Source organism: Aplysia californica, unplaced genomic scaffold (assembly GCF_000002075.1).
Source record: "Aplysia californica isolate F4 #8 unplaced genomic scaffold, AplCal3.0 scaffold00243, whole genome shotgun sequence".
In the NCBI taxonomy this organism is placed as follows: domain Eukaryota; kingdom Metazoa; phylum Mollusca; class Gastropoda; order Aplysiida; family Aplysiidae; genus Aplysia; species Aplysia californica.
Genome location: NW_004797513.1, coordinates 940157 through 953852, shown reverse-complemented (window position 1 = coordinate 953852; position 13696 = coordinate 940157). Strand labels below are relative to the sequence as shown.

Genomic DNA, 13696 nt, shown 5'->3' with positions numbered 1-13696 from the left:
TAACCCCTAACCCCTAACCCAGTCCTTATGCAGTATTCTATCTACTCCAGATAGACATATTATATATCAATAGAAAGGGAATTGCATGGTCTTTCAGACGTAGCCAATAGTTTTCATTTTTGGCAAGCTGTCTTGAAGTTATAGTTAATAAAAACAGAAACAAAGACAGAAGTCTCACTTTTCGAACTGTCACAAAAAATGGGGGAAAAGTGTTTGAGGATAGTTAACAATTATTTCATGGAGAAGTGCAGTCAGTTGTGCATGTGTCAAATGGTACACCGTTATAAAATAAAGAAATGAGGGCCATTCTAGTACATTCTACAACTCCTAGTTATTGCCCTTAAATCTGGAAATTTCATATCACGACTTTTTGCTCTCGATCCTCCTGCAATAATCTATCTGTTCCAGATGGATATACTATAAATTATACCAATAGAAAGGAAATTAGAGGGCGCTCTTATGACCTTATGCAGTTGCGAGTGCCGTAAAACCTTCTACTGTAATAATAATAATAATAATAATAATAATAATAATAATAATAATAATAATAATAATAATAATATTTAAAAAACCTACCCAATTAATATTGTTTGTCAAACTTTTTTAAGGTGTGATATTTCGTGTTTTTGTGTCATTAAAAGTAGATGCAGTAACAGAAATTGGACTTCGTTTGAAAAAATAAAGAAATGAGGGCAGTTCTCGTGCATTCTACAAATTATCGGTTACTTCCCTTGAAAATAGACCTCTCAGAGGGAGAATTTTATAATAAAACCGTCATGGAAAAGAGCATTCAGTTCTGCATTTATATGTAGTTCAAAAATAGCCCTTACGGCCGAGGGAGACAGGGGAGTAGCCTAAAATAATATGCAACTGAATTCACAGACCCCCTTCTTTGTTAAAAGCCTAGCATGACAGCATCCCTGAGCTTCGCTGTGGCATACAAGTTTCTCTCAGTATCGTTTATTCATGCTGTTCTGTTCTGTAATAATTTATGGCTGTGTGAATTCATCAATGTGTTCGAGGGTGTCTGGGTAAGCTTTGTGGGATTGTCTTTACTCAAGGATGTGCTGGAGAGAGAGAGAGAGAGAGAGAGAGAGAGAGAGAGAGAGAGAGAGAGAGAGAGAGGATTACTATAGGAGCTGTGCGCTTCATATTATGTTCTTTGTATTATTGTACATCGCATTGAGCACTTCTTTGTGGAAATGCGCTATATAAATGCAATTTATTATTATTATTATTATTAATATTATTATTATTATTATTATTATTATTATTATTATCATTATTATTATACGCTGGGCGATACATGAAACAATGCACTGTTGTTATAAGAGCAACGCCACGAGTGACACCTCTGTGTTACTGTAAACCCTCTCTGGTTGATCAAAGCCACGCTGTCTACAGTCTAGTTTTTCAAGCCTCCACCATGTCAAAATAACCTTCTTTGCATTGCGTCCCAATAAACAACCCACACCTTGCTTTACATGCACATCTCGTCATCACTTTTTTAATGTTATGCAACAGATTGTATTCTTTCAGTACTCGTTTTTAACGGCTACTGAAGAGCTGTATATTTGTTATTCTGGTTAATTGCTGGCTGTTTAACCCTTTCCTCATAAGCATATTTCATATCTGATACGGTACCTACCGGCTGAGTGGTTCACACCTGTACATTTAAATATGCAAATCAGTGCAAAATAATGCATTCGGCAATACGTTTCGTTTTAGTAAGCGTTTTATAGCAATTGCAACACAATTTTGTTACAAGTGAAGAAGATTAGAGGTGTGTTACAAGAGAGCTGGCGTGGTCTACCTCTGCCTCTTTTTCCACCAAACTTGCCCGTTGATAGAATGTTCTCCAATGCTTCTTCCCGCATTGTGTATCCAATGAACTTTGTTTGTCGCTTTCGTATATTCTTCATAAGCTGTCGTCTGCAATTTGCTTCAAACAAGACTTTTTCATTTGTTTTTCGTGCTCTCCATGGGATACGCAGCATACGTCTTATAAACCACATCTCTGTCGCCTCAAACGTTTTTCCCCCACCAAAGCAACCGCCAGAAATCCACAGGCTATGTAATCTTGTACGGCTATGCCAGTGCTTGGTTGTGTTGATGTCATTTATTTATAAGGCCAGCCTTTTCCCGCAATTTTTGCTAGTTCGTCTGGGTTTTTAAAAATTGCATTTCTTCATTGTGATACATGTTTAGCGAATGTTAGTTGGGATTATTTCCCACATCAACATATCTGATCTTTCTTTCTATAAATTCTATAAAAAGTTTACGGGTGTGAACCACCCAGCCAGCATTTCCTTACACAAAAATGTATGGGTGGGCAACACTCACCCGGTAGGAAATGCCACAAATATTTTTGAAAAGATGCCATCTACCACACATTCACTATATGAATATTGTTGATAGATCCCAGCGTTAAATACACCACATTTGAGGATTACAGAGAAGCAAAAGTGTGTGCATTAAGCACATTCGGAGTTCTGTCCTTACAAAGTGGTCAGATGTGTGTAGTACACCCAGCGGTGGGGAAAGGGTTGATGTTCAATTTTTATTTATTTATTTTTTTGTGGGGGGGGGGGGTTATTGAATTTTCTTCTGCTCATCTCTTCTGATTCTCAGATATTTCTGTTTGTTATTGCGGGGTTTTTTTTGTTGCTGCTGACTTTTTTTCTTAATTTCTACAGTGTTTCCAATAAGATCTGAAATTGCTGTTATCAGCAATTTTTTGGGGAAGATTTATGCATGAATGGTGTTTATTATAATATAGTTCTGCAGATGAAGGTATGTAAAAGTCTGTTAATTTAGCGAAACTTAACATTTTTTTCCATGATGTACTATTTAAAAAGCATTTTGTTTCTCTCTACAGACACATCCAGGTGTAGCTGACTGCGCAAATATGGCGACGTCGATTCAAGAGGTGGACTTGTCCGACAAAAGACTACAGGAGATCCTCAGTGTAACAAATGACTGGGCACTTTGCAACGGTACAGTCTTGTCAAAGTTGTGAAATGTTACAGGGATGTGTACAGGAATGAGTTAGATCCTCTCCTATCTTCGGGTTTGTTTGTTTTTTTGTTGTTGTTTTTTTGTTTTTTTAATTATTTACTTATGTTAATAATGAATTTCTGTTGATAATGGATTACATTTATTTAGCACGTTTCCATTTTGTGAATCCTTGTACTGGCATCATTTTATAGTAAAATGTTCATGGGCACTCCAAAAACCTAGGTTTCCTTATTCATTCCCCGGAATTTGCAATTGTCTTCGGAGAGCAATTGACGTATTGCCTTGTAGATTCAAATGATATATTCTTTATTATGTTTTTATTATGTTTTTTATACCCCCCCCCCCCCCTTTCCACCCTCCGCAGCATTTAAACAGCTCTTATGATATAATAACGCTTATTACATTTTGTGATTGAGAGACCTAAAGTACAATGTATTTTAAAAAATAAAACCGTTGAGTATATTTATTGCTAACAATTTTATCAAAATCAAAATTAATTTTGTATGGGTGCTTGCTCATTTACAAAGGTTCTGAAACTTAATGATGGGGATGTTAAAAACCGCGATAGCTTCAATTCCATGAAATGTAAACTGTGATATGGTGAAGGAATACTTTAGATTTTCAAACACCGTCTTGATGTCAATATTCTGTGCTCTTCTAATTCTTGAGAAAGAAATTTAGTACATCTAACTAAGAGTAAGTTAGTGACTGAACCCACAAAGGCCTCATTTCTTACAATTATCTGTTTTACTGAAGTCACAAAACGTATATTGGTATTTTTTTCAGGGATCAGTATAGGGTCTGGTGCAGATGGAGTTGAATCAGAAAAAGTCCTCCCAGCTCCCTACTCTCTGTTTCCCAGCGTTGTTCCGGCTCCTATCTTAGAGCACGTGAAGTCTACCATGACTCACTTCAACCGGCTCATGCACAAAGTTTCTATGGACCACGAGTTTTTAGAACAGTCTTTGAAAAAGTAAGTAGTGCAGTGGGATAGCTTATTGATTGTCCATCTTAAGAATTGGTATATACAATAGATTGGGTTTCACGTCCATTTTTGTAAGTTAATTTAGAGCCCGGACCGTTTATATAATGTAAGTCTCTGATAGGATAACCACAGTGGAATACTTTGAAAACTCCTCAAACAACTCAAGTTAGAGAATGACACTTTGTAGATTCAAACCAGGGCCATCCGAACCATAGTCCAGTGTGATACCAAATTAGGTTTCAGCAGGTTCCGAAATCAAGTAAAGAGCCTGTAGAAACACTGTGTGGGTTAAGGAAAAGTATTATACAATGTTGTCCCCCAACCAGGACAGTGCTACTGACTGAAGTTGTCTTAAGGCAATTCCATGTTCTTATACACAGTAGAAGTGTTAAAGGGGTGATTTGTCAATGTCATGCTCATACTGTGCCGGAACAACATAGGGCGAACTGCTTCTTTTTCTTTCCTCATCCTTTCTATCGTAATATTTGCCTCTACTTTTTTTGTATGTTCATCCATCTCTTGTGAACTGCTATTTCCGTGGTGGCTTGATAGTCGAAGCATATTTTGTGCTATTGAGGCTAGAGCTGTGAGTAGAGTGAGCCTGATTCCCCGTTTGGACTTCTCTGTTGACATCCACCCCTTGGCGCTCATATGACCGTTTGCAGCTGCGAGCGCCGTAGAACCTTACTAAAACTAAACTATACCTTGTTGAGTTGAATGTTCAAGCAGTAGCATCTGTTGCAGTACAATCTGCTTTTGAGTGTGTGACAGGTTTCCTTCCATGCTATTGTGGCTATGAAAGAAAAAGGCCTCTCTTTAGTGTTTTGTCGGGGAAAAAATGTTGGATCTTCTGATTTCATTCACCTTCACCTTCACCTGTCCCGTAGACTGGGTGTCCGTCGGCACGGTTTTTCGTTGTTGTTGAGGATTTTGCCACCAGCTTCCTCAACTCCTTCCAATCTTCAGCTTTCCTGAGGGTGTCTTTGGGTGCAGGCCTGTCCATTCCTTGAGGTTGTCCTCCCAACCATTCTTCTGTCTGCCTCTGCTCTGCTCCTTTTCCCCTAGACCAGACTTGCAGGATCATCTTGGCAAGGCCAGATGAACGGGTGATGTGTCCATACCATTGCAATTTGCGTTTCCTGACCAGAGTGAGAAGGTCAGCATATGGTCCAATTGTTTAGAAGTATCTCCACAGCTTTGATCCTTCTTTCAAGGTCTGCTTTCAAAGTCCAGGATTTACATTCATACAGAAATATTGATTTGAACAGGGAACGATCTGATGGTGATATTTCCGTCGGTCCAGATGGTATTCAACTTGATCATTGCCCCTGAAGTTTGCGCTAATTCATAAAAAAGAGATTTTTAGTAAGCCTTCCTTTTAGATTTGCTCAAATGATTCTTTTTTTGGCTGTAAATTGAAGACTTATAATATTCATTTACTTTTATGCATTGATGTTTTGAAATTTTGTATTTACTAACTTGCAAGAATTCTGTTGCTGTATAAAAATAGAAGCACTAAATTATGGTGTCGGGAATACTATGCTGGATTTAATTTAAAAATCATTTGATCTTTCTACATCGAACTAAGAGGTATGAAAAGCAAAGATGTGCGACGGAAGTACAGTTTCACTAGTCCTGCTCATTTTGGACTCCAAAGAACTTATATTTTACTCGTGCCAACTCAATAAGCTTATATTTTCCCATTTCTATATTCAAGCTGATGGAGAACGTTTATAATTACCAGAGGATTGAAAATTCAGGGATTGGGGGGGGGAGAGGGATGGCTTCTCCATATTAATTATGTTAATCTTGTGTTTTTCCTCGTGTCCACAGTGTGATTCAAGTAGACCCTTTCATGCAGAGCTTTTGGGAGGTCTACTGTAAAGTCAGGGAGTCGGGGATCAAGCAGGTAACTAAGAATATCGATTAAGTGAATTCCACTTCCATTGATCTGCTTTGGGAAATGTGATTTACAATGGCATACATCGGTAAATAATTACCACTGTTGTATTTATGAAGCAGTACCTCTAGCTATAATAATATCATCTATCTCTGACAGACCGATGCCTGTGGTGGGTTTGTTAAGGGCTTCAATGAAGCAAAAGAAATTTGATTGGTCTCTGCTTTGGGAGAATTTTTATCGAGTATCTCATTCTTTCTGGTAGAACGTTGTGACCCTCTCAACTTGCATTGTCCCTGAAAGACAGAGCTTAAGCAGCCCGCAGCCCATGTCCCAAGTGATCTAAATAGTGTTGATTGGGGGGGGGGGTCGTTAAAACTGTTACAATTAGGCCAACAGGTCCTATAGGATGGGGACAAGCGCATATAGGTCTATTGTCATACATCTATGGATCCACATTTTGCATGATGAGGGTAGTGAAATAAAATTTAATTCGTTGTTTGTTTCTGAACTTTAAAGGTTTGTTTATAGTTATTCCATTTTACAGGTGTGCCAATCTTTCAATATATGTGTATGTATTGCCACTTAAAAAGGGAGAAGCTGTGTCATTTCGGCAGGTTTTGGGATCAGGTATTGACTTTTGGAAGTCGGCCTACATATACATGATGTTCTGTCAGTAAGATTACTCTTTCTCTGATTCCCTGTATTTATGGGATGGAATGTAAAATCAATCGAGAGTATCAAAACAAGGCTATAAAATCTCCCGCATCCTTGTTTTTACCAGTCTCTCTAACTTTTTAAATGCTCAAATTGCGCTTAACAACGCGCTCTACAGTGAACTGGAAATATTTCTGTGTGCACGATCTATGATTTTTGGAAATTATAAATCTATGGATTTGACAAATGAAACTCCAGCAAGGAAAAGAAAAGTCAGCTTTTTGTTTCTTTAAAGTATGAAAATACACTCTCAATGGCTTGCTGGTAAGTTGTTAGGATAGAATGGAATTAGTTAGATCGGGTGTGTGATCTTTGGGCTGTTAGTTTGGTTTATATTTTCTTGTAGTTTTGTAGTAGAACAGTTTGTTTATTTGTTGTATTTTGAAGGAGTTATACGGTTTTCATGTTCTCTATTTTAACATCTGTTCTCAGCCGCTACATCTTGGCTTGTTCCGAAATGACTTCATGATGAACTGTCTAGATGATAGCGTATGTCCTAATCAGATTGTCAGCACTGACCGGCAAGAACTCAAGCAGATTGAGTTCAATACTGTCTCTGCAAGTTGTGGGGGAATCGCAGGCCAGATGGCAGATTTGCACAGGTAATAATAACTATCATAATCATAATTATAATCAAAATCATAATCGTAATCAAAATCACAATAGTAATCCAAATTATAATCGTAATCATAACAACAATCATAATCTTTATCGTAATCATATTCATAATCATGATCAAAATCATAATGGACAGCAATTGGTATAGCCCAAATTCCTGCTCAACAGCAGGTTCTATGCGCTTTACAATTTATACTACATTCTCAGCAGACCTGATAGAATTCTGAAACAATCTCGACTTTCTCGGAAGTATATTGGAGGCTACCATTCTACAGGCGCCAAAATGCTTTAAGATACTGACATCTTTTCCTGTCTGTGGCCCGGTACGCATTCTCTCCTGGATGAAGTGAGGAAAATTCGTTTAAAGTACCTTTCCCAAGGACAAGAAGTCGGGCCTGAGACTCGAACCCCCGAACCCACAATCTAAAGTGGATTACGAGTCCGGTAGCCTAACTACAAGACCACTGGCGATGAAATGAATTAATAGTATAAAACATTTTTTTTCTTCGGACTCTGCTATCTTTGCGTGCAGCTGCAGACAGATTGTGAGGTCTAATTGCTCTCACTCTCTCTCTCTCCCTCTCTCACTCTATCTCTCTCTCTCTCTCTCTCTCTCTCTCTCTCTCTCTCTCTCTCTCTCTCTCAGTCTCTGTCTCTGTCTCTCTCTGTCTCTCTTTATCTCTCTCTCTCTCTCCCTCTCTCTCTCCCCCCCTCTCTCTCTCTCTCCCTCTCTCACTCTATCTCTCTCTCTTCCTCTCTCTCTCTCTCTCTCTCTCTCTCTCTCTCTTTCTCCCCACCCCCTCTCTCTCCCTCTCCCCCTCTCTCTCTCTGTACGACGGTATAATGTTTTTGCATTCATTTTGAAAAAAGTAGGTTTTATGTAGTTAATGAAAGAAAAGTAGTATTTGTCATAAAGAGGTATTTTTGTTTGGTTTTATTTAAAACATTTCTCTTTTTTTACAGACTGTCTCTTGGAATGGCTGGGAAAGACTTGAAACCAGAACAGGTTAGTCCTTTCTTATACATTTCCGCAAAGTTATTTTTATACTTTTCTATTTTTTTAGTTAAGTTTCCACAACAGTTGAAATGTATATTCTAGAAGACGTTCTGGAAGATATTTCTGAATGCACATTTATTTCATTGTCTTTTTTATGTTTGCGTTTCTTTATCACGCATTTGAAAAGGATTGTTTTGTTGTTGCTGTTGTTGTTGTTGTTGTTGTTGTTGTTGTTTCTTTGTTTGTTTGTTTGTATGTTTAGCTTATTGTAATTTCAGATATTTTCTTATTGATAAGGGGTAGATTTTTATACACTTTACTTCGCTGAAACTGATGCTTGAATACCAGATAACTGGTCACATGATCTAGTCTAATTAAAACTTTGGCTTGATTTTGCCTGAACAATCACATGTGATTCACAATATGGGAAAGTACGTGTTATGTTTTATGGTAGAATACGACGAATTGTGTTAAATGTAATGGGATTTCCGTTTCACAGTGTGAGAAAGTTATGTACAGACGGTTGTGTAAATCTAGAGATAGCATTTTTGCTTCTTCATGCATGAACTTAGGTTTTTTTAGATTTGGTCTCTCAGATGAATGAGTAGGGGATAAGAATAAAGGACACTTTAGAGTATATATTATTATGTAAAACACTGGTTCACTGTATGCCGAATGTGAAAGGAGATTCGTGGGCCTGTAGTGAATGAAAGTGTTCTGTGACTTTTTTCAAGTGAATGTTTAGTCAAATTAACTCAAGTACAAACTTAACCGTACTATAAACAGCTTCCTGACAACAAGCCTGCTGTGGGACTTGCCGACGGTTTGGTTAAAGCGTGGGAACTCTACGGAAATCCCAGGTACAGAGTGACACATTTGATGCCAGCAAGCCTATAGTGTGGTAATCTAGTTAACTTTTGGAACTGGTGGAGAGTGAGAAATTGATGCTTTCAGGCCCATAGTTTGGTAATTTAGAGAGCATTTTGAACTCTGGCAGAGAGCGAGACATTTGAGGCTTGCAAGCTGATAGTTTAGCTTGTGATTCAGTATACATTTTGATCAGGTAGAGAGTGAGATGTCTAATTTTTATAAGCCCATAGTTTTGTCACATACTTAGAATTTAGAACCTGTGTCCAGGTCCAGATGATTTGCCCTGTGTTGATTTTTATGCACGAGGTTACTATTTCTTTATTTGCATTCTGAGTGAGAAAATTGTCGGCGTGATCTTGAAAGACTTTTTGTTCGTTTTGTTTTGAGTCAATTTATAGAAAAAGGACTGCAGAAAATCATCTCTTTTAATCAACCTAATCTTTTTGAGCTGAAGAATATAAATATCCTTTAAATTAAGGCTAGATATCTGACTGAATTTTTGCTGTCTCTTTCTTTGAATAGATATTTTTTTCAGTCTTCATTCGCACTGGTTGACAACTAGCAACCATGTTACCCGAAGTTATATTTTTCATGATTTTTTAAAATTTAGTTTTGTCTTCATTTTTCTGGTTGACAATTGAAATCATTCCACTCAAAGTTAGTTGAAAAACAACTTGTGTGACTATTATTATTCCACAGAGCTGTAATCATATTTGTAGTGAGTACCTCGGAGCGAAATGTCATAGATCAAAGATGGGTGGAATTCAAAGTTTACGACAGGAACCCTAATATCCGGATTCTACGCAAGACTTTCTTGGACATTTATAACCACGGCTATTTGGATGACCACAGCAGACTCATCATGTAGGTAGAAATTATGTTTTGTTTAGTTTAGTAAGAGTTTTACAGCGCTCGCAACTGCATAGGGTCATATTATGAGCGCGTGAAACACAAGTTAGGTTGCATTCACAACAGTTCACAGTACGCTTGGTTTTGGTCAATAAGTAGGTTAATTGCTTTAAAAATAGATGAGGAGTCCACTGAAAAAAACGGGCGTAGTCACAATCTGAAAATGGCGAGAGTACCAATTTTGAACGCTTGTTGGCTCATAACTGTATTTCTGTTCAGCTGTTGGTTGATTATTGTTGTTAGATTTACCATCCAACAAACATATAAAATAAACCACCAAACAAACAAATATAAAGTTATGAGTCCACAAGCTTTTAACATCGACACCCTCACAATTTCCAGTTTGTGACTATGCCCGTTTTTTTTCAGTGGAGTCTTCAGATATCCTGTAACAGTTTTTGCTTAAATTTAAACTGCTTTGTATTTTATATCCATTTCCTTTTAGTGGTGTCTAGCTGGCAGGATACTTCGTATTGTTGATAGTAATTTTGTTGTTGGGACAATCATCAAATATCTTTAGTGTTGAATAGAATTTGTTACTTTCCATATGAAAAACTCAAAAGTTCGAAGCCCTCAGATACCCCTTTCAGAATCAGTTTTACTTTTCCATTTGAAATATTCTTGCTTTCATCGAAATTATAGGATGATTCAGTCTTGAGTGCTACTTTTAATCTTACTATTTGGTATACAAGCATTGGCCACACATGCTTTTATTAGATTATTGTATGTATGATGCACCTTTTTGCTGACTTTATTCGTAACAATTAATTGTTCGAGGTAATATTTTAATCATTGCTTTTTATTTATATCTCGTCTACCAGAGATGGTGATGAAGTAGCACTGATTTACTTGAGGGATGGATACACAGCAGAAAACTACACTTCTCAAAAGGTCAGCCAGGATCTTATTCTATTAAGCTTTTAGTCTTGGATTTAGTCTTGATAAGAGATACCCGCATGTTATGGTGTTTTACACATTTCCCTTAGAGCTGGCTGCTCAAAGTGGCTAACCGGAAGCTCACTTTACCTATTTATCTCCACTTCATGGGGCTGTCTTACATATCCCTTTTCCCCATTTTTACTTCTCACAATCCTCTCCATGCACATTCTACATCCACACATGTTTCATGTTTGTTTTCTGAGATTAACAGTAATCTGTGGGGTCAACAGCCCATTTTGGCAAATATTTAAAAGTTTTAATTGTTTTGTTTTTTAATGAACACACCTTGAATGAATGGATGGATGGATGAATAGATGGATGCCTGCCTGCCTGCCTGCCTGCCTGCCTGCCTGTGCTATTATAACCAAATTCACCCCCCCCCCCCCCCCTTGGAATTCTATTATCTTCATTATTTATTTCACATCGTTCATATTGTCTTCCTTAGTTGGTATAATGTTCCCTATTTGTCTTTCCTAGGAATGGGACGCCCGGCTGAAATGTGAACTGTCTCGTGCCATCAAATGTCCCTCTGTACAGCTTCAGCTGACCGGGGCCAAGAAAATCCAACAAGAGCTGACTCGGCCCGGGGCTCTGGAACGTTTTGTCTCTGACCCACAGGTGGTCAACACACTGAGGGACACCTTTGCTGACCAGTACAGTCTGGACCTGGTACATTTCTCATTCGTCATTCTATTCTTGGACTTGTTTATAATAAAGATAATAATAAATAGCATTTGTATAATGCATATTTGTCTATAATAGTAATAATAATAAACAGAATTACAATAAATTTGTCTAGCCACTGAATCTTTATTATAATGGTAATTAAATGCATGAGCTCAGGGCCAGTACGTTTATCTGATACAGCATACTCAGAACATCATTCCTTTAAATATTGCGAGGAACACATCATAGCGCTTCCTGCAATAGGGAAAATAGAACTAGTTGAAACGATTTACTTATTATGTATTTTACGCCTTATAAACCCTCCCAGCAGTCGTTAACTGTCTACACTGGATATATAAATGAGAGACCTGCAGTGTTTGAAAATTTGTGTATGTTAATGACATGCTGAATTAAACATTTTATGTGTGCGCTTACTTAATAGACTTCGCTGCTTTTCCTATTGTCAGTCCCCTCCCCCCAAGAAAAACAAACAAACAAACAAACAAACAAAAAAAGCAACATGTGATGTACAGAGCCCGCAGAATGTTAGCCGCGATAATAATATAGCAAGGTAATAGTGTATTTCGTTTTATTTCATAAAGATTATTAATATTAGTGGACCAATGTCTACAAACAAGATGGTTTCTATCCAACCTTTGATGGATCCTGGAGAGGAAGGGGGGGGGGCAGCTATGGCATTGTACCGCCTGTGGTGATACCCTTTCTCCAGTCGAGTAATTAAGTAAACAGGTTTATAAAGAGAAGTCTTATCTGGATTGTCTTTTCAGAACCAAGAAGGGGATGCTGCCGTGAAGCTCGCCTTGCTGTCTCCAGAGAAATTTGTCTTGAAACCCCAACGCGAAGGTGGAGGTGAGTAGTTCTTTGATCATCTTTCTCTTCTTCCTCCTGTATCTGATATATTTGGAGGGTTTTTCAACATTTAGTAGTAGTAATTTTGATTGATTTTGGAAAAATACGTAATATCCGCCATAGTACTCAAAGATTTGCTTGTATCACACAGCGTACCTTTACGACAGTAACAAAAACAAAAACAAAAAGAAAAGAAAAAGAAAGTGGTCTGGGGTTGTTAACACACATTGACAAGATTTCTTTGATTTTCTCACTGTCTATTCATCTCTGTGCCAATCCTCAGGTAACAACTTGTACAATGAGGACATCACCACTTTCTTCAAGGAGCACAATGGCTCCAAAGAGCGGAGTGCGTACATTTTGATGCAGAGAATTTTCCCATGGCAACAGAAGAACTATCTTGTCAAGCCTGGAGTCCCTTTTGCTTTGTCCGATGTCGTCAGTGAGCTGGGCGTATATGGAGTATACATTGGGTAAGAATTACATCGTTTTTGTTGGTTTCTTTTTGTCATAGCCAAATGGCCAGATAGTTGCCAGCGCCTGTGGTGTAATGGTTGTCAGGCTCATTGCCACTGTGCACAGAAAATATCGATTAACATTTTATTGCCACATTAGAAAGTTATTTTCTCTCGGATACCTCTCCCGCATGGGAGAGTTACATGTATTTCTATTTACTCCGAATGCTTCAAAACATATGCAGTAGAAGTTTGAGAATACACCCATTCGATTTAGCATATTATAATTTCCAACGGAATCTCAAAACTGTTGTTTGACTCAAAATGGTATCCCCAAAGCCTGTGTGTGGACTTACTGACCCACAGTGTTTAATAAGGGGGTGTTGAACTTATACCATATGAAGGATTTCCTTTGCTGTTCCACAGATCTGCTGATTCGGAGGTCGTGAACTTTGAATGTGGTTACCTAATGAGGACGAAGAACCAGGGCAGTGATGAGGGAGGCATTTTTGCTGGCTTCGCAGTTTGGGACAATCCTCTGGTCATCTAGATAATGGTTCATCTTGTAGACTTGTCATTTGGAAAAGTGGCTACAAATGTAAACGTTTTACAGAACAGAAGTTGTTTGAGTTGACAATAATATATCTGTATGTTGAAAACTACTTTTAGCTTGATCTGAAATATCTTAATATCCGTTACAAAATGTGTTTGTGATACGATGTTATAGATTAAATCATAGCAATTGTTTGGGG

The 13696-nt window shown here is 37.8% G+C and overlaps 1 protein-coding gene across 1 annotated transcript; it reads left to right on the top strand.

Annotated features, from left to right (window-relative positions):
• Window positions 1–2908: 2908 nt before the first annotated feature.
• Window positions 2909–13494, top strand: LOC101860743 (glutathione synthetase-like). Its single transcript, XM_005100313.1, has 12 exons — window positions 2909–2996; window positions 3805–3991; window positions 5837–5912; window positions 7053–7222; window positions 8202–8244; window positions 9022–9095; window positions 9805–9969; window positions 10836–10905; window positions 11431–11622; window positions 12408–12489; window positions 12773–12962; window positions 13371–13494. The coding sequence occupies exons 1-12, from the start codon at window positions 2909–2911 to the stop codon at window positions 13492–13494; spliced, it is 1461 nt and encodes a 486-aa protein (XP_005100370.1).
• The last annotated feature ends 202 nt before the right edge of the window (window positions 13495–13696 follow it).